The sequence below is a fragment of the Camponotus vicinus genome, unplaced genomic scaffold (assembly GCF_025532165.1).
Source record: "Camponotus vicinus isolate PSW18456_S1 unplaced genomic scaffold, iyCamVici1.0 SCAF_13, whole genome shotgun sequence".
NCBI classification, from domain to species: Eukaryota; Metazoa; Arthropoda; class Insecta; order Hymenoptera; family Formicidae; genus Camponotus; species Camponotus vicinus.
Genome location: NW_028141949.1, coordinates 8,795,210 through 8,816,680, shown reverse-complemented (window position 1 = coordinate 8,816,680; position 21,471 = coordinate 8,795,210). Strand labels below are relative to the sequence as shown.

At 34.2% G+C, this 21,471-nt stretch overlaps 1 protein-coding gene and 1 pseudogene across 1 annotated transcript; both read left to right on the top strand.

Moving 5' to 3' along the window:
- Positions 1-3,734: 3,734 nt before the first annotated feature.
- On the top strand, positions 3,735-4,728 carry LOC145963685 (uncharacterized; annotated as a pseudogene).
- A 5,312-nt stretch (positions 4,729-10,040) lies between these two features.
- LOC145963683 (uncharacterized) lies at positions 10,041-15,314 on the top strand. The gene is made up of 3 exons (XM_083085805.1): positions 10,041-11,286; positions 11,367-11,552; positions 15,109-15,314. Exons 1-3 carry the CDS (start codon positions 10,041-10,043, stop codon positions 15,312-15,314), a joined length of 1,638 nt encoding a protein of 545 aa, XP_082941931.1.
- Positions 15,315-21,471: the final 6,157 nt, after the last annotated feature.

Sequence of the window (21,471 nt, the reverse complement as noted above, 5' to 3'; positions counted from 1 at the left end):
TTTTTTGTTCTATGTTTAATTGTTCATATTGTAGCATACCTATTGATGTATCCTCTACAATTTGTTCTTCGTCATTTGTTTCTTGTTCCTCTATTACTTGTTCCATTTCAGGAAAATTAGCAATATTCGATCCTTCTTTTTGAAGCAAATTAATGATATAATTATAAACTTTCTTTATTCCTATTATAGGTCCAAATCGTCTTATATAATCTTCTGACATATCTTTTTTAAATTCATCCCATATTTTTTTGGGATGAATTGGTTGACAATGAATTAAAATTCGTACAAACAAATTACGAAGTCGTTTTGGCATCATCCAAATTTTTGCTTCATTCATTGCACGATACCATTTTTCATCGTCTTCTATGAGTCCTAATACTAAACATGCAGCGGTGAAAGTTTGATGTACCTCGTTATTAACTGTTCTTAATTCTTGAAAATTTGTAGCTCCTTTAACATGTAATAAAAGTATACGTAAATGAAATAGTTCTAACTGAGACGGGCTGACAGAATACATACGACCGATACAATTAAAATATTTTTGACGTTTTTCCCAACGATTAATAGTTTTGCCATTAATTGTAATTTTTTTAAATACATAATGGAATATCACTATATAAATATTGTTTCGCTCCTCATCTCGAGCATTTAATTCAAAATAATCTAATAACATTGTTACACGTCCTATAGCAGATCTTATTGCATTATTATTAACATTGTCATCGATTATCACATTATGTTCGTTTGGTAAATGAACTGGTAAACGAAATATAGCGTGATTCTTTTCTTGTAAAGGTTTACTTAAAATGCGCCAACACGCTTCTACGGGTCCAACATATCGAGCTTCGATAAAATCTTGAATTTCATCATGTATTATTGTTTTATCTATATTTTTTCCAATGATTATAGACGCAGCATCGTGACCCTTATAAATATATTTATATAAATATTTTACAGATTTTATACTCAAAACTATTTCAACATTAATATGACTATTACATAAAAGTAAGAGTGTTGAATTATATGGAACAACATATCTATTATCAACAACATATCGTCTAGGTCTTTCGTACAGCAATCCATTATTTCATCGACGATATTGTGGATAACCATCTTCATCCATAGTTGTCTCAGGTCGAAATGGTTTTGGAAAATGTTTCGAACATTTATTGTCTATCAAATACCAATCTCCACATGGCCAAGAGAAAATAGTTTTTTTACAAACTAAATTTTGTGTAATAAAATTATCAATAAAAATACATTCCTTGATTAACATATGTATATATATATATATATATATATATATATATAATAATTTTTAACTGTTATGCTTTCATTATTTCCTATTTTCTAATTTAATCATTACAGTCTTGTAAAAATTATAAAATAAAGATTGTTAAAAACTTTTTTAGTTATATGTAGATTGCAATATGCGTTAGACAAATTAAATGAGTGAACACGAAACGATGGCGCATTAAACTAAACGAAGGAAAATCGGTTCATATAAATTTTACCTACAAAATAATAAACGCTGCTTCCATTTTGATTAATGGGAAAATTATATCGTACAGTAATACAGCTTATTACATTCGAATGACTTTGGACAGAAAGCTAAAGTGGATGGAACACGTTAAGAAGAAAAAAAAGAACTTAACATATAGAAAACTGTACTGGCTCCTTAGCCGCAACTTGAAACTATCAATGCAAAATGACTAATTACTAATTTGCAAACAAATACTTAAATCAGTATAGACGTGCGGCGCACAATTGAAGGGCTACATAAAGATAACAAACATAAAGATGATCCAAACCTCTCAGAATAAAGTACTACGTAGAATAGTTAATGCTCCATGGTACGAATACATACGAAATAATGACTTGCATCGCGATCCACATATTAATATGATCACCGACAAAAAATAATAATTAAGAAAAATGCAACCAAACATAATCAACGTCTCCAGGACCATGAAAATATTGAAATGAAAATTGTACGTGATGTTGCACAAGATCTGCGACGACTTAAAAGTACCAAACCATATGAGTTGGCATAAACATTATAGATGGGAGGAAAACTTATTTTATAGCTTTTTTATACACGTGCAATATTAGACAGACAAATCATTAGACAATCTAGGATAGATTGGCTATGGTTAATTAATATTAATAGGAAAGAAAAAAAAAGTTATATGTGAATACATCAAAACAAACTTTAATACTTATTAAATCAAAATTACCTAAAGTATTTATGATGGTATTAGAACGAACAATTAATTTATATGGAAGTGTGCCTTAATGTTTAATTAAATGTTGATAACTTTGCTTATTTAACTTTGGCTCCAGCAGTAATGGATGAACTACCTTTTATATTAGTAAAATGAAAAAGAACATTTAGTTTATTTATTTTCGAATAATTTTGCACGGTGGTAATTTTGAATTATCTTTGTAAGATGTTCTTCTTATAATTGGTTTTGTACCTAATAATAATTCATGAAAAGATAATTTTTCGAAACCTATCTTTTATATCCGACATATTCTCAACCTCCAAGTAAAATATGTTAACTACAGAATAAAATTTTAATATTCATAATAGGTGTACTATTATATTATTAGAAACTTTAAAACATTTCAGTGTAATTTACTTATAGTTTTCACATATCCTTTCACTTGAACAAATTGTTCTTTTTCAAAAAAGGCATCACTGTCGTAATTCATTATCTGTATCTCCAATTTATAGATCTTATCAATAATGGATCCATTACCTACTATTTTAAAATTAAAATATGTAATATTGACTCTATTATATACTTAAATGACTGTATCTCTTCTAATTTAAGATTTTGATAAATAGAACAAAGGAAAAAAAGTAATTAATTAAATGGACAATAAATATTTTCCTAATGAGTAAAATACATGGTGGACAATTTCACCAGGATGTATCAAAAGCATTTCATACTTCTGTGTAATACATGTACCGATCTCTAAACCAAACATGATGCACCCTTGGCCTAAACACAAATATTCTTGGCTTTTCAGAAAAGTAAGTCCAATCAAAAAATCCTCTCTATCTTCAAATTATCCGATATAGTGACTAATAATTTGACCATTAGCAGGAACAACTTCTCCAACATTATTACGGACGTGCGAAGCGTCACCCTCGCCGGCACCACCAGCATGGACGGAAGTTGCACCGGAACTCAATACGGAGATGCCTACGGAACATGGGAAAGTGCTGTCGTCCAGGCCGTCGTAAAAGTGACTCTCCGGAACTTCGACGCGGTCATCGATAGAAACACTAACGAGTTGATCCTACCATCCGGGGTGCACTGCAAAGCACTCACGGGAGAATGCATGGACCACGACGGCTCGGAGACCTACTGGACCGTCACGCCAAGGGACAGCTGTCACTTCGACCAGTACGACGTGCTATACGAGGGCCAGCCGATAAACTCACGGCACAGATAAACACCGAGACGCCAACCGTTTACACAGTAACAACGAAGGAAACGACCTTCGCCCTCACCAAAACCACTGAGATGACACTGTGTGGCTACAAACTCATGCTGACGGAACACCCAAAATTATTCGTACTAGAAACAGAAAGGGGAAGAACATTCAAAATCCGCACAAGAATATCCGTCAGTAACCTAGATATTTTCTCGTATGTAAATTCTAAATTTATATACGTAGAAAAACATATTAAAACACAGCTGACGCGACTCTACCGCGACATAATGGAACAAAAATGCGCGCTCGAAAAAGAAATACTACAAAACGCACTCTCGCTCGCCAGTTTCGCCCCTGACGAAATGGCGCATCGAATAATGAAGGCACCTGGATACACCGCAGTCATGGCGGGAGAAGCCTACACCTGGTCAAATGTCTAGCTGTAGAATGCCGAGTACGACCGACGGACGTCTGCTATAACGAAATCCCGGTAACTTACAAAAATCAGTCATTATTCATGCTACCGAGGACAAGGATACTCACCAAAAAAGGAACGCCGAGGAATGCAACGAATTCCTACCAGTTATGTACAATATACACGGCAGCTGGTACCGCCTGATGCCACGACCACAAGAAGCGGCGGCACCTACGATCATCCAACCGCTCACGAAACCCACCTGGAAATACGTGAGCCCCTCCTCTCTCGCCACCAGCGGCATCTATACCAGCGAAGATCTAGACAGACTCCGTGATCACATAATGTTTCCCATGGAAAAACCCTCCATGCTGAATACAATAGCGAGAGGCGCTATGGGACAAGAAATACCGGCAGGAAGCGTGTCCATGCTAAACCTGCTAGATGAAAAATCCTTAGACCAAATTGCCGAAAACGCCGGACAAAGACTCTGGAAAGGATTTATCACGTTCGGATCAGCCAGCGCCGGCATAATTGGAATTTTCATTATAATCCGGCTGATAAAACTAATCGTGGACACCATTATCCATGGTTACGCTTTACACTCAGTATATGGATGGAGCTTACATCTGCTGGGAGCAGTCTGGACCTCGGTAACGAATCTGCTCCTGTACATAGGATCGCCAAATCAACGGACGGACAGTAAAAACCGGCGACCCACTAAAACCCCTCCAACGACCGAAAACCTACCCCCTGAAAACTGCCCAGTGACAGAAGAACAACACCCCCTGATCCGAAAAACCCACGAAAGTGAAGTGCAAAGAGACTACAAAGAACTGCGTAAGCTATTAGACGATAATGTATAACATAAGCCAAAACAGTGTATTTAGTAAATAAGTTTTAATTTTAAATAAGTATTCAGTATTAAATAAGTCGCGAGCGAAAATACTAGCCTTAACATTTGTTCCGTCTTGTTCGAATTACATGACGGGGCGCCTGTTAATCACGTGTTTCGTGCGTGATTCAGCGCCGCTGTTTAGCTGTCGCGGATCCAGGATCAATTCGATAATGCTGGCGCCACCCTTGCTCGGTACTCCGAACCGCGAGCGCTCCGCCCCGCGCCGGATGTCGTCAGCTTAGTATTTCGCTTGATCCTGTCGATTAGCCAATATCGCGGTCGATTGATCGCGCTGGCAATCAATCATTGGCCGATAAGAATTCGCGAGCACGGACTTCCGCCTTCCTCCCCGTGCCGAGCGTACACACAAGAGTCTTGTACCGCAGTGTACCACGTGTAAGCGCTGAAAATCTCGAAAGGTCGCCCTTCGGTAAAATCTCCGTCAATAGTTACCGGGCTTCGCTAGACGTGACGAACATTATCATCGCATCGTTGTCGCCTTCATTTACATCAAGGCAATTCAGAAACGCGCGAGAGTCAGTACTTCTATTCGGTGCAGATTAACGACCAGTGCGAAACAGCGTAGCTCCGGCCGCGAGGATCAACTCGACCCTCGACCGAAGCTGAACATTCGCGAGATCTGCTCATACGGAGTTACACGCGGTGCTCCGCTTATTATTGTGATCATTTGATTTCATCAAGGTGTCGTGTCATTATTGTGCGGCTTTTTCACTCCCAGTCGTTCGCAAGGAACATTCTCGCCATTATCGTGCTCACACGTGGCCCGTTACTACTCTGTACAATTTGTTATATTGACGCTGTCGCGAATAAAGCCTGTGTTGTCTAAACCTCAGTGCTTAATTTAATCAGTCACCTGTCGCGCCGTCTCCCAATCGGGAGAGAATCTGCCGCAATCTCACACAACATTTCTTTTGTTTCTTTCCCTAGAATTAAGCGCAAAATGTTGGGACATTGTCCAACATTTTTATTTTAAGGGGGAGGTGTTACATCCCGCGCCTGATTTTTCCGCGAACTTTCATGTAAATCCTCTAAGTTTCTTTCAGCGCATTTGAAAAGCGCGCCAAGGCGCGCTATGACACCGAACTCCGACTAGCGGCCGAGCGCGGCACTGCGTTAGACTTAAGCCTCCGCCAAACGCCCAGAGATGGCGTTCAGCTAGGGCCCCTCTCTCTCCAAGCTCCCCACTTTCGACCGCCGCAGCAATCGAGCCGCCGAAATCGAGGGACCTCGGAGCATAGATGCCAGTTTTGGCCCGCTGCACGCTACGCACACAAAGAAAGAACCGTATACGTGTGGCGCTCGACGGCGAGTGATAATTGACCTACTTTCCCGAATCCCTTTAAACCGACGCCGCGTTAAAGGGACTCAGTCCCAGCCGGGACCTACTTTCGAGAAAATCCCCGGAAAATCAGACTTAACCCGATGAAATCGCTCTTCCCCGATGCGATCCCGCGAGTTTCGTGATCGGACCACTCAGGCCCCCCTTAATACCCCCGATCTCTCCCTGAGCTTTTGCCAAAAGGCTTGCGGATTCGCGAATAATCAAACTAGAGCCGCTCTGTGCGCATTCTGTTATTATTCCCTGCCCGCCGAAGAGCGTCTACAGTATAATTACGTGACGAAACATAGACTTATAATTGGCGAACCCATCGGATTCGGGTGTCACTCCTGTGGAAATAGACTAAGCAGCATCAGAATTAGCGACGAATGCCCCGAGTGCCCTGAGCGACTTCTAGACTACTGGCTACACCCTGCCAATCATCCAGTAACACAAGACGGTAATATAGTCATCCCTATCGTGTACTCCGACGAAGAGTCCACCGATTCCGAGCCCGAACAATACTTCCGAGCGCTTCAGATCGCACGTATCCCCGGGAAGAACCGCATAGGTTCGCTTGACCCGAAAAAGCGATCGAGTCCCGCGACGTCCGAATTCTCTTTTAGAGCCGCGACATCCCGGGACGTAACAGGGGCTCGTTTTCTCTCTCTCTCTCTTTCTTTTTTTTTGTAATTCGTCTGCGCAGAAAGAGACGAAGAATAGAGGGGATTAGATTATCTGTCTCTTTCTATATGTTGCCTTCACTTTTTTGGCAATATGCGGAGTCCATGTATATTACGTCCATGGTTAAAAGCGTGCTTTCTGAATGCGTTCTAAAATTTCTGTATTGCTTCCCCACACAGGACACAATGTATTACGCACGGTAAAATGTGACGAGTAGATTATAGATTAAGTTATCAATTATTTTTCTCTCTTATATGAAAACTTTAAATAAGTTTATATTTATGAGCTGGTTTATATAAAATATTTTTAAGCTGTTTGGCTAAAACATTGTCCTTTGTCGTTCGTAACACATCACATTTGTGTACAGAAGTCATGTATCACTAAAGAATTTGGATTTTAACCTTATTAATATATTTCATTATATATGTATAGGCCTGTACAGTTTATACCGATCATTTAGTACTCGTATCATGTAGCATTTGAATTAATTAGCCAATACCAGCTATGTATAACAACTTTCATATGCTTTCACGTTGTCTCTTACATTATTGTTTATATCTCTACGTGTTGTAGTGTCACATTATTGACTGTCAAAGAGAAAATTTTACAATTTTTCTATATTATAACTAATCGTGTAATATTTATGTTTTTATTAAATTAGCATCAATAAGAATCATTTCGACTAAATTATCTTAATTGTTTATTGACTTACAAAATGTTTAAATATTAAAAACGACAAAGTTGTAAATTTTGTGTCATATTATATATTTACTGAATACATTTAACATTTGACAACATTTAATATTTGTAAACATAGTAAAGTCTACATATTGAAGAAAAACTATCGCAACACGTAACATAACCGATCTTTAAAAAGTAATATGCTCTTTATTGTCTTTCTAATATATCCTCTTTTCTGTTAACATATTCTGACTACGTTTACATGTGATCTTTAATTAGATATTATTATACCTAATTAAAAATGATGTAGTTTCTATTGCGTTCTCTCTCTCTCTCTCTCTTCAAATAAAAAGAGAAACAAAATGATTATTTAATATCAGCTTATCCACTCCAGATTGAGATTGAAAATAAACATTGAAATTTCATTCTCGATAAATTATATATTATATGTGCGTATACATATCTGTATATATGTGCATACATATGTATATAGCTCTAAAACATATCGTTTTACATGATGGTCATTCGAGACACTAGAAACTTTGAATATATCTAGCGTCAAGAGAGAATATTACGTTTGAATATTAAGGTTTGTTATTGAAATTATACAAATATTCACGATCATACTTATATATAATTGTAAATTTACATTAATATGACATGAACTTTTGTTTAAATATGTGCGAATTGTTATAAAGTTAGTAGAAAACTTTTTTTATGTTCACATACTTAAAAATTTATTTTTTTGATATAATAATATATTAATATTCTATATAATGATATATATTAATATATAAAGAAATTTTAGAAATATTTTTTAATATTACTTTTTTTATAATAAATAATTGCTCTATAATATCTCATAATTACAAAAATAGAATTTATAATAATTGTGTTTTAATATTTAATATGATTAATATATTATTACAGGAAATTCTCAGCAAACAAGTTCGAATAAAATAGGAATAAATAATGATAATGAGATTATTGACTGCAATATTGTGAGTAATATAATACAAGATGAAAGTACTGTGTCTTTGAATAGTACTTCACATGCATCAAATCAGCACGATCAAAATGGAGCGGTATATTCGTTAATAAGTCAAGAGTCAATGATAGAAACAGAATGTCACAGCACATGCAACGTACAATATAATAATGAAATTGAAAATTTAAATAAAGGTTTGTTATTAAAAATTATACAAATATTCACGATCATACTTATATATAAATTTATTTGAAAATAAGTTCTAAAAATTCTTTATTTTTTATATTTTAAACAAAAATATCTGAAAATAGGAGGAAATTTAAAAAATGTAATATATAAATTTGAAATATTTGTATAGATACTTTGTATATATTAGGTATATATTAGTATATATAAGTATATATTAAAAACAATGAAGGAAGGTATATGCTAAATAATAAATGTATGATTAAGTTTCATAATTACTTAAATCATTTATTAGATACTGCCCAAATCATTTCTGATAACTTACTGCCTTGGGATTGGAATGAAAATACAATGCAATTAGAGATGTATGAACCCAGTTCTAATGATTTACAATGCATTACTTCAAATATTACACTTGAACAGTCTCTCGAATCTGATAAATATGTTTCCACTGAAGGTACATAGTTATTTAAAAAATAATAATAAGCAAAATTATCATATAAAATACATATTTTTTTATTTTATAACTTTCATGTATTTATAATTTATAATTTATATGTTGAGAATAACAATATATATATATATATATATATATATTATTACAGAATATGTTGATGATGCAAACACACAAAACAATGATTTAGAAAATACACTTGACAAGAACTCTTCTTACGTACCATCGAGCAATTCGTCTGATGAAAATATAATTCAGACTGAAATCAATCAAACAACAGATGCTTCCCTCAAGGAGGTTACTAGTTCAGAAAATGTATCTAGTGGATTAGATATATCAACGTCATTAAACGTAAGGCCACTGTGTCCGAGATGATGCCAAAATGTTCGTTTTATCAACTGATGCAGGCACCAAAAACATTTTTGCATGTACTGTAATACTTTTCAAAGCAAAATAGCTCGTCACCTTGAACGAGTACATGCTAATGAGTTAGAAGTTCAAAAATTTAAGCATTTGGCAAAAGGAACTGCAGAGCGACGAAAAATTATAGAAATACTTCGAAGACGTGGAAATTTTTACTTTAATGTAAATAATACACGAAATGATGGTGAACTACTCGTAGAAAGACGTTCTAAGAAAAAATATAATAGATTACCTTCTGATTATTCTGCATGTCCAAAATGTAAAGCATTTATATTAAAGTGTACAATGAGACATCATTCTCAAAAATGCATTGGTCCTAGAAATAAAGATACAAGAGCGATATCTGTTTTAGGAAGGACGGTAATTGGTCGAATACATTCAGAAGCAAATAATGCTTTAAGATTACGTGTTTTTCCCGTTTTAAAAGAAGACAATATAGTGCGACTCATACGTTACGACGAATTAATTATTGCATTTGGAAATCAACAATGTGAAAAGTATAAAGTATCAGAACATAATGATGCAATGATAAGGCAAAAAATGAGAAGAGTGGACCGTTTATTACAAACATTAAAATATAAATATCCTGAAATTACAGACTTTGCTTCAATTTATTTCCCACGATATAGCAGTGCCTGCATTGAAGCAATTAACACATTAGCAGGTTTATCTTTGTGTGGAAAATTTTATAAAATTCCATCATTAGCATCATCACTTGGAGGTTTAGTAAAAGAACTTGGAAAAATTTTGATTAACAGATTTATTAGAAAAGAAGAATATGATAAAAAATTACTTGCTGAAGATTTTTTAAAAGTATTTTCCGAAGACTTTACAACACATATTACTAAAACAATATCCGAGACGATAAATCAAAATAAAAGACGTAAAAAAATTGTTTTGCCTTCAAAATCAGATATAATTACACTTCATAACTTTTTACAAGAAAAACGTCGATCAGTTTACGATAATTTAAAAGAAGAATTTTCTTATGAGGCATGGCTTACACTTATGAAAGTAACATTGACATCAGTACAAGTGTTTAATCGTCGTAGAGCTGGAGAAATACAAAGAACACATATTGAAGATTACAAGGCTTACGAAGGAATTAATTATCAAACTAATGAAGCGTATGAAGCACTTTCAACACATGCCAAAGATATAGCTAAAAAATATGTTCGTTTTACACTAAGAGGTAAACTTGGACGAACGGTATCAGTTTTATTGACAGGAGAATTGAGAGATTGCATAGATATGATATTAAAACATAGGAAAGCTGCTAAAGTTTCACGAAATAATCCATATTTATTCGGTCTCCCTTCTCTTGTAAAGGATAAATACAGATATCTTTTGGCATGTGATTTGATGCGACAATACGCAATCGAATGCGGTGCTGAAAATCCTGAAACTTTGCGAGCAACTCAATTACGAAAACATATAGCGACAATGTGTATTAATTACAATTTATCGGAAAACGAAATCTCATCAGTCGCAAATTTCATGGGTCATGCTGATAAGATACATATGGTTCATTATAGGCAACCTATTATACAGAAAGAAATTTTAGAAATATCGCAGTATTTAGAAGCGGCACAAGGAATTGATCATGATGAAGATGATAGTGATAATTCAGATTCTGAATCTTCAGAGCTTAATAGAGATAATTGTCATGTCAATAATGATGTCAATAACAATGATGAAGATGAATCATTTAAAGAAACACATAATGATAACAATGAACAAACTCAGAATTTACAAGAAAATACTTTGAAAGGTTTGTTTATTTCTATAATTATTATTATAATTATTTTTAAACATTGATTATTGTGTTTATCTTTTTTCTTGTCTTTTTAGTTCACTCTAATCGTACACGATGGACTAAAGATGAAAAACGCGTGGTTGCTTTTGGATATTATCTTAAAAAAGATGAAGCAAAACTACCTACTTTTATTCAAATCGGAAATCTTATTAAAAAGCATCCTCATATATTAAAGGGACGAAATGTGGCTACTATTAAAACATGGTTACATAACCAAAAACGTAATAATTTAGCTAACACTATTAACAAAATATAAATATGTTATAAGCACAGTACAAACACGCGTACAAAAATCGTACCAAAAATTATATAATATATATAATTGTTTGCGTTTAAATTATATTTTTTATTATAAATATTACATAATATATACAGGGTGAGCCATTTTAATTAACGCACGCAATTATTTCGGAAACAAAGCATTTTAGAGAAAAATGTTTCAGACAAAAGTTTTATGGTTTCGAAGGGGCCATAAGATGGTATCATTGGTTTGACACTGAAGGTCATGTAATTTGCAATTAACAATTCCATATTTTTTCTTAAAAACAACTATGTGTTTTCTTTACACCAATTGATTCCTCTCATTATTTTGTACGTAAAAGTATTAAGGTAAGATAATCGAAAAATGAATATTTTACAAGATATTTTACGGTTTATGTAAAATTAAGAAATTATTTCAAGCCTCATAACTCAAAAAGTACTTAACGAAAAGGTACTTAATTATAGTGTTTTGGAAAGCTCTCGAGATAAGCTACAAGAGTGTGCAAAAATATATAGGGTGTTCCACTTAAAAAAATTGAAGTGACCTTCAGGTGACCTTCAAATGACTCTTCAGTGTCAAACCAATGATACCATCTTATGGCCCCCTCGAAACCATAAAACTTTTGTCTGAAACATTTTTCTCTAAAATGCTTTGTTTCCGAAATAATTGCGTGCGTTAATTAAAATGGCTCACCCTGTATATTGTAGAACATGTTATAAACTTAAAGTACATTCTATATATACATATATATAGATATATAATATACTTTAAGTTTATAACATGTTCTACGATATACAGGGTGATTCTAAATAACTTTATGCTTTTGCAAAAACATAATCTTGACCGAATTCTAAGACAATTTTTCTTTTGGCAAAATTTCGTCCGAAGCTTAGTTTTTGAATTATTAAAGGAAGTAGTTAACGTATGACGGGTCGAATACAAGAGGCAGGCAAGGGTGACGCGATTCACCGTCAGACGCGGGTGCTTACGCGGGGCGCCTGCTGCGATCAGCTGGTCACTATACACATACATACACACATGCGAACACATACATTCTCTCTCTGTTGTCTGTCTGTCTCTTTCTCTCTCTCTCTCCCCCCCTCTCTCGCTCATTCGCTCACTCACCTGTTTTTTTTTTTTTTTTTTTTTTTTTACGAGAGAGGGGAAAATGCATTTTATGCATACTCACCGGTCGATCTAGTGAGTTATGTGGGACTCGAGTACCAAGTCGAATTACCAACTCGGTACTCCCTACCCACTAAAAACCCCTCTCTTTTCACGAATTTCCTTTGACACACTGTCCCTCTGACTTCCCGAGATCTGTTTTCACATAACGTCAAAAAATAGTTATTATTACCTTGTTCGATGACTTTTGATGTATTGCTGTAATTGCTTGAAGGAGAAATGAATTTTCCGATAGATCGTACGTTCTCAAATTTAACGTAGATATCACGTTGCAAAAGACAAGAAATCCACACTAAATTATTAACTGAAAGTTTTTCTCCTTTCATGAACTGTATTCTTTTATAAACTTTAACGTAATCACATTTATTTACTCACTCGATGAGACGAGAAATTTACTAATGACTCTCACTAATCACTATTAATCACTGTCGAATAATAACTGTTGGCGATTAAAAATCACTCGATGAAAGAAACACGCGCGGACACGTTACTACACGATGCGACGACGCGACAATGCGACGATAATTACTCGGCGACTGCAAGCAGTTTTTTGTCATGGTAGGTTGCAGTAGGTTAAGGTACTACTGGCGCAATCGAACTCGATCATGTGTTCGATTGAAGAATGCGGTAAACATAATAAACATTTAACATATTAATATTATTATTATCATGAATGTGTGTGATATCCATACATCGTATATCTATTTAAAAATTAATTAGATTAAATAAGTGTTTTTAAAATATTTATTACTTTTACTATTATCATATACAATATTAATATTAAATATTTATTTAAGATAATAGTAAAAGTAATAAATATTTTAAAAACACTTATTTAATCTAATTAATTTTTAAATAGATATCATACGATGTATGGATATCACACACATTCATGATAATAATAATATTAATATGTTAAATGTTTATTATGTTTACCGCATTCTTCAATCGAACACATGATCGCGTTCGATTGCGCCAGTAGTACCTTAACCTACCGCAACCTACCATGACAAAAAACTGCTTGCAGTCGCCGAGTAATTATCGTCGCATTGTCGCGTCGTCGCGTCGTGTAGTAACGTGTCCGCGCGTGTTTCTTTCATCGAGTGATTTTTAATCGTTAACAGTTATTATTCGACAGTGATTAATAGTGATTAGTGAGAGTCATTAGTAAATTTCTCGTCTCATCGAGTGAGTAAATAAATGTGATTACGTTAAAGTTTATAAAAGAATACAGTTCATGAAAGGGGAAAAACTTTCAGTTAATAATTTAGTGTGGATTTCTTGTCTTTTGCAACGTGATATCTACGTTAAATTTGAGAACGTACGATCTATCGGAAAATTCATTTCTCCTTCAAGCAATTACAGCAATACATCAAAAGTCATCGAACAAGGTAATAATAACTATTTTTTGACGTTATGTGAAAACAGATCTCGGGAAGTCAGAAGGACAGTGTGTCAAAGGAAATTCGTGAAAAGAGAGGGGTTTTTAGTGGGTAGGGAGTACCGAGTTGGTAATTCGACTTGGTACTCGAGTCCCACATAACTCATTGGATCGACCGGTGGGTATGCATAAAATGCATTTTCCCCTCTCTCGTAAAAAAAAAAAAAAACGTGAGTGAGCGAATGAGCGAGAGAGAGGGGAGAGGGAGAGAGAGAGAGGGAGAGAAAGAGAAAGAGACAGACAGACAGACAGAGAGAGAATGTATGTGTTCGCATGTGTGTATGTATGTGTATAGCGACCAGCTGATCGCAGCAGGCGCCCCGCGTAAGCACCCGCGTCTGACGGTAAATCGCGTCACCCTTGCCTGCCTCTTGTATTCGACCCGTCATACGTTAACTACTTCCTTTAATAATTCAAAAACTAAGCTTCGGACGAAATTTTGCCAAAGGAAAAATCGTCTTAGAATTCGGTCAAGATTATGTTTTTGCAAAAGCATAAAGTTATTTAGAATCACCCTGTATAAGTTATAGAAGTTTGATGTAAGTTATACATGTTCTGTGATAATATCCCAGATAGCAAAATGCTAGCAGTATGCCAGCAGTATGCCAGCAAATTCAATCATGATTTTGCAGCAGATTCCGATCTGCTGCGTCCTCATTAAGCTTAATTTCTGATAGCACGTCTTGCCAATATAATATGTTAATAAAAATGCAGCAAAAATTGAACATTGTTTATAATTATGTCATGACAGCAAATATGTAACAAATATTGAGCAAAATCTATCATATCCAATACTGACGGCAGAAACGCAGCAGAAATCGAGCATGATCTGCTGTCACATCATGATGGTAAAAATACGGCAAGAATAGAGCACGACCTATTTTATCAGCTGTTGAAAGCAGAAACGCAGCAGAAATCGAGCATGATCTGCTGTCACATCATGATGGTGAAAATACGGCAAGAATAGAACACGACCTATTTTACCAGCTGTTGAAAGCAGAAACGCAGCAAAAATCGAGCATAGCATATTGTCACAATGTGATAGCAAAAATGCAGCAGAAAAACAATAAGAAATATCACATTAATCAATACTAATTATTTATTATTATTATTATTATTATATTTAAAAAACAGAAAGATATATAATTAATATTTTATACATAAACTTTATTAAATTTTAAAAATTACATCACATTTTGCAGATATATTTTAAATATAAAAATATGTATTATTTTTAAAAATTATTTATAAGTATAAAACAATTTACACATACGTATACATATATTATAATAAACATAATATAAATATTTTTAATATGAAGTTTGTGTTCCGAAATTTACTGCCAATACTGAAAAGCTATAATTTACATTACATGCTATAGATTTTCTATATTGACAGTGAATTCCGGAATACATACACTATGCACATATATAGTGTAATCCTTATTAGTATACGTATTAACACCAAACAAAATTTAATAATGACAAATTCAGAAGATCAAACAAGCTCCGAAATAACATTCCTCCAAAAAACAATTCATGATGTATACAAATAATTAGACGCGATGTGTCCAGCTATTATTTGATTCGAACTCGACTATTTTCAGAGGCGCGTTCAGAAATCCTACCCGCAGGGTAGAGTAACATCAAATCGACCAATCAGGACAAAAGGAGCAAACATTTCTCGATTCCGATTGGTAGATTAAATATTACTCTACCCCACGAGTAGGATTTCTGAACGCAGCCCAGATGGAAAGACATTAGGGCGGGAGCACAAACTTTTGCATAATGCATGAATGCGGAATCAATCAATCAGAGTCCTTCATTTCCGTTTTGGAGATAGAAATGAAGGATTCTAATTGGTTCATTCCTTATGCGTTATACAAAAGTCTATGCTTTCGATCATAATAACGAATTAAAGTATTGGAATTAAGCCAAAATAACCGCATCTTCGAACGTTGAAGTTAGTATTCTAAAGCCCGTGTCACACTACGTATTGCGGACGCGGATTGGATTGGCATTGCGGATCGGAATTCAACCAATCAAGACGAGGCAGCCGCGGATTTGAATTGCAGATATAGGCTGCGTTCCGTTTCATGCATTATGCGCAGAAAATCTATAGTATATGTTACATATATTATAGATTTTCTGCGCATAATGTGGGTGCATCCAGAAGCACAACCGCTCACTGAGCAGCTAAGTAGCAATTTAATGTGATTGGTTTCTATCTTTGAATTCACCAATCACATTCGAGTGCTACTTAGCCGCTCAGTGAGCGGTTGTGCTTCTGGATCTTCTGGATGCACCCTGTGTGAAACGGAACGCAGCCATAGAATAAGTGGCTCTCTATTTTTACAAGCCATAATCCGCAATGCCAATCCAATTCGCGTCCACAATACGTAGTACACGGGCTTAACAGCAAACACGTTACTCTCAACGTCTCAACTCTTTCAAGCGGGCTTGCAACTCGCTAGCAGGATACAAGACTCTGTGACTTTCGAAGTTAAAAGCAGTATCTGTAACTGACAACGAGAAAAAGCAAGGTATTAAACATATTTTATAAATAGAAAACACATAGTTGTTTTTAAGAAAAAATATGGAATTGTTAATTGCAAATTACATATTTTTTCTTCAAAACAACTATGTGTTTTTTTTACACCAGTTGATTCCTCTCATTATTTTGTACGTAAAAGTATTAAGGTAAGATAATCGAAAAATGAATATTTTACAAGATATTTTACGGTTTATGTAAAATTAAGAAATTATTTCAAGCCTCATAACTCAAAACGTACTTAACGAAAAGGTACTTAATTATAGTGTTTTGGAAAGCTATCGAGATAAGCTACAAGAATATGCAATGACAAATAGTAGGTTCCATTTAAGAAATTGAAGGTGACCTTCATGTGACCTTCAAATAACTCTTCAAGGTCAAACCAATGATACCATCTTATGGCCCCCTCGAAACCAAACAACTTTTGTCTGAAACATTTTTCTCTAAAATGCTTTGTTTCCGAAATAATTGCGTGCGTTAATTAAAATGGCTCACCCTGTATATATATTATTTTTGTTATACTTAACTTTTTTGTGTGATCTTCTATATTGCATTTTATGCGGTCAAAATAGATTATTGAAAAGTTGTCAAAATATATTTATTTATTTTGTAGGATGTTGAAGGTAGCACGCTACCATCAAGTGGCGCTGGCAAACTTCCCAGATAGACATATGTCAGCATATTGCCTGCATAATGACAAAATTTTAAAATTGAAAATGCTTGCATGAACATTGAAAGATGCGTCCTCATATGACATGAGTGTTATCAGCAAGTGAAAGAGATCTTCTGATACTGTAAAGATTCCGACAATATGCTGCTTATTTTGCCAGAAATAGAACGCAATTAATCCGACATTATTGGAGCAATAAGAAATGAATATATTCACTAAAATCATAATAAATGGATAGTAAGCCCTATCCCGACAAAAACAGTACGTGAAATCCACGTTATTACCACGTAGATTAATATCGTTGAATCCACGTAGATATTCGAGTGGATAATCCGCTCAAAAGCGGTACTAGAATCTACGTGGAATCTATGTGAAAATTTCATGAACTTTCGAGACATATTACCTTTTTTCATTTTTGATAAGTGACTATATTGGACATTTATAAAAGTATATAAATACACTCGGCCATAAGAATAATTTTATTTTTATTTATATTTTATTTTTAATATACGCAATAAATAGGCTATCAACCATTTATCCGTATAATTTCAAATAATCTGTTTCATATTCTGAATCCCAACAAGCGATCCAGATTATTAAACAAATTATTTTAAATTAAATCAGTTTATTAAATTAAACTGACTAAAGGACCGTCTACAATGAAAATAATATCGGTGGAGTGGACGATGGAGTAAGGCGTAAGACTAGGAGTAATGCGAAATGGAAAAGAACTATTCGCTTGCGCCTTACTCCACCGTCCAACTCCACCAATATTACTTCCATCGTAGACGGTCCTTAAAAGAAAAAATAAACTTCGGAGTGATATTACTGCGCCCCGCAACAACGCCGTATCGGGGCTCGTGATGGCCCTGATAATTCGAAAATCAGAATTTCAGCGACCTTGCTGTCGGCGGTCTTCTTTTATGCCGATCGTTCGTCCTCCGTCCTCGGAGGATAGCGCCGACCGGGCCTTGCGATTCCGGTCCTTGACAGTCGTTTTGATTTCCGCTGTTCCTCCTCTTTTCGCGGGGCGAATTCCACCCGCGACTCGGCTCTGTCCCGCTCCTCGGGCGCCATCTCCGCTCTCGAATCGGAGGTCGTAAATGTCGTACCGGTTGTCGCAAAAAGGATTCTTCTTCTGCTCCTTTCGGTTGTTTTCCGGCGGGTTGCCCGCCGTACAAAATAATACAAAAAAAAAAGAATTAGTAATGACGCAAAATTATAACAATAGCTCGTCTCTCCAGAGATTTCGATACGGCTCTCGCAATCTTTTTCTGGCGCGGCCGCTCGGCTCGCGCCCCGTCAAGATTTCCGGGGCGGATGGACGCGCGTTGGGACGACAACGTCACAATATATATACAGGGTGTCACAGGTATCATCCGTAAAAAAAAACCATAAATAGAGCTCGCTAAATTAAACTAAAAAGTCCTTGCAAAGATTTTGCAAACAACCACGTAAAATTTCGAGATATTAATTAAGGAAGATCGGCTAATAAGCGCACAATTGGCGTGATTAGACAGTCGACCATTCCAGCGAGGACAACGCGGAGTGATCGGATTGTATTTTTGCAATATTCCCACGCGGTTTTGTAAGAAATTTTAATCACTTTCTAGTCAAATAATTATTTTTCAAATAAAAACCATTTTTAACATTTAAAAATCAATATGGTCCTTATTTGAAAAATAATTATTTGACTAGAAAGTGATTAAAATTTCTGACAAAACCGCGTGGAAATGTCATAAAAATACGATCCAATCACTTCGCACCGTTCTCGCTAAAATGGCCGACTGCCTAATCACACCGATCGCGCGCTTATTAACCAATCTTTTTTAATTAATATCTCGAAATTTTACGTGGTTTGCAAAATGGTATAGAACTTTTTAGTTCAGTTTAGCGAGCTCTACTTATGATTTTTACTTTATGATTTTATATATATATATATATATATACAGGGTGTCCTAGACCACACGTACACCCCTTTTCTTTCAAAAACTAAGCATTTTAGAGAAAAACGTTTTCGACAAAAATTGTATGGTTTTGAGGGGAACATAAGATGGTGTCATTGGTTTGACCTTGGATGGCATCGTTAAGGTGAGGTCAAGGACACCTTTAATTTCTTAAATGGAACCACCTATTTTTTATTGCATATTCTTATAGCTTATGTCGAGAGCTTTCCAAAACATTATAATAAAGTATTTTTTCATCAAGTACTTTTCGAGTTATAAGGCTTGAAATAATTTCTTAATTTTACATAAATCATAAAATATCTAGTAAGATATTCATTTTTTATCTTACCTTAATACTTTTATGTACAAAATAATGAGAGGAATCGATTGGTGTAAAGAAAACACAATTGTTTCGAAAAAAAAATGTAATTGTTAATTGCAAATTACATTTTTTTTTTCGAAACAATTTTGTGTTTTCTTTACACCAATTGATTCCTCTCATTATTTTGTACATAAAAGTATTAAGGTAAGATAATCGAAAAATAAATATTTTACTAGATTTTATGGTTTATGTAAAATTAAGAAATTATTTCAAGCCTTATAACTCGAAAAGTACTTGATGAAAAAATACTTTATTATAGTGTTTTGGAAAGCTCTCGACATAAGCTATAAGAATATGCAATAAAAAATAGGTGGTTCCATTTAAGAAATTAAAGGTGTCCTTGACCTCACCTTAACGATGCCATCCAAGTTCAAACCAATGACACCATCTTATGTTCCCTTCAAAACCATACAATTTTTGTCGAAAACGTTTTTCTCTAAAATGCTTAGTATTTGAAAGAAAAGGGGTGTACGGGTGGTCTAGGACACCCTGTATATATATATATATATATATATATACAGGGTGACCCATTTTAACTTAGGCAGCCAAATAACTCGAAAAATAAGCAAGATAGAGAAAAATGTTTTAGACAAAAGTTGTATGGTTTCGAGGGGGCCATAAGATGGTATCATTGGTTTGACCTTGAAGAGTCATTTGAAGGTCACGTGAAGGTCACTTCAATTTTTTTAAATGGAACATCCTATATATTTTTGTACATTCTTGTAGCTCATCTCGAGAGCTTTCCAAAACACTATAATTAAGTACATTTTCGTTAAGTACTTTTTGAGTTATGAGGCTTGAAATAATTTCTTAATTTTACATAAACCGTAAAATATCTTGTAAAATATTCATTTTTCGATTACCTTACCTTAATAGTTTTATGTACAAAATAATGAGAGGAATCAATTGGTGTAAAGAAAACACATAGTTGTTTCGAAGAAAAAATATGTAATTTGCAATTAACAATTCCATATTTTTTCTTAAAAACAACTATGTGTTTTCTTTACACCAATTGATTCCTCTCATTATTTTGTACATAAAAGTATTAAGGTAAGATAATCGAAAAATGAATATTTTACAAGATATTTTACGGTTTATGTAAAATTAAGAAATTATTTCAAGCATCATAACTCAAAAAGTACTTAACGGAAAGGTACTTAATTATAGTGTTTTGGAAAGCTCTCGAAATAAGCTACAAGAATGTACAAAAATATATGGGGTATTCCATTTAAAAAAATTGAAGTGACCTTCACGTGACCTTCAAATGACTCTTCAAGGTCAAACCGATGATACCATCTTATGGCCCCCTCGAAACCATACAACTTTTGTCTAAAACATTTTTCTCTATCTTGCTTATTTTTCGAGTTATTTGGCTGCCTAAGTTAAAATGGGTCACCCTGTATATATATATATATATATATATATATATATATAGACATACAACATACATACTTATATATATATATATACTTATACTTATATATATATTTATGTATATTGTTCTATTTATATTAATTTATATTCTATTTATCTTCTATTTATTATATATATATATATATATATATATATATATAAGGAATTTTTTCTTAGATATGTTATAAAAATGTTAGATTGTATAATTTCTTCTAAGATTTACTAAAATATTACTATAGTATAAATATTTTTTTCATTAACTTACTACTTCTTCGTATATATTTTCGTCAA

Excerpts from the sequence above, each read along its gene's own strand:
- LOC145963683 (XM_083085805.1), top strand. The coding sequence starts at position 10,041 with ATGATAAGGCAAAAAATGAGAAGAGTGGACCGTTTATTACAAACATTA. Across the intron at positions 11,287-11,366 it reads ACAAGAAAATACTTTGAAAG|TTCACTCTAATCGTACACGA; the intron begins GTTTGTTTATTT and ends TTGTCTTTTTAG. Across the intron at positions 11,553-15,108 it reads ATGGTTACATAACCAAAAAC|CTGTTGAAAGCAGAAACGCA; the intron begins GTAATAATTTAG and ends CTATTTTATCAG.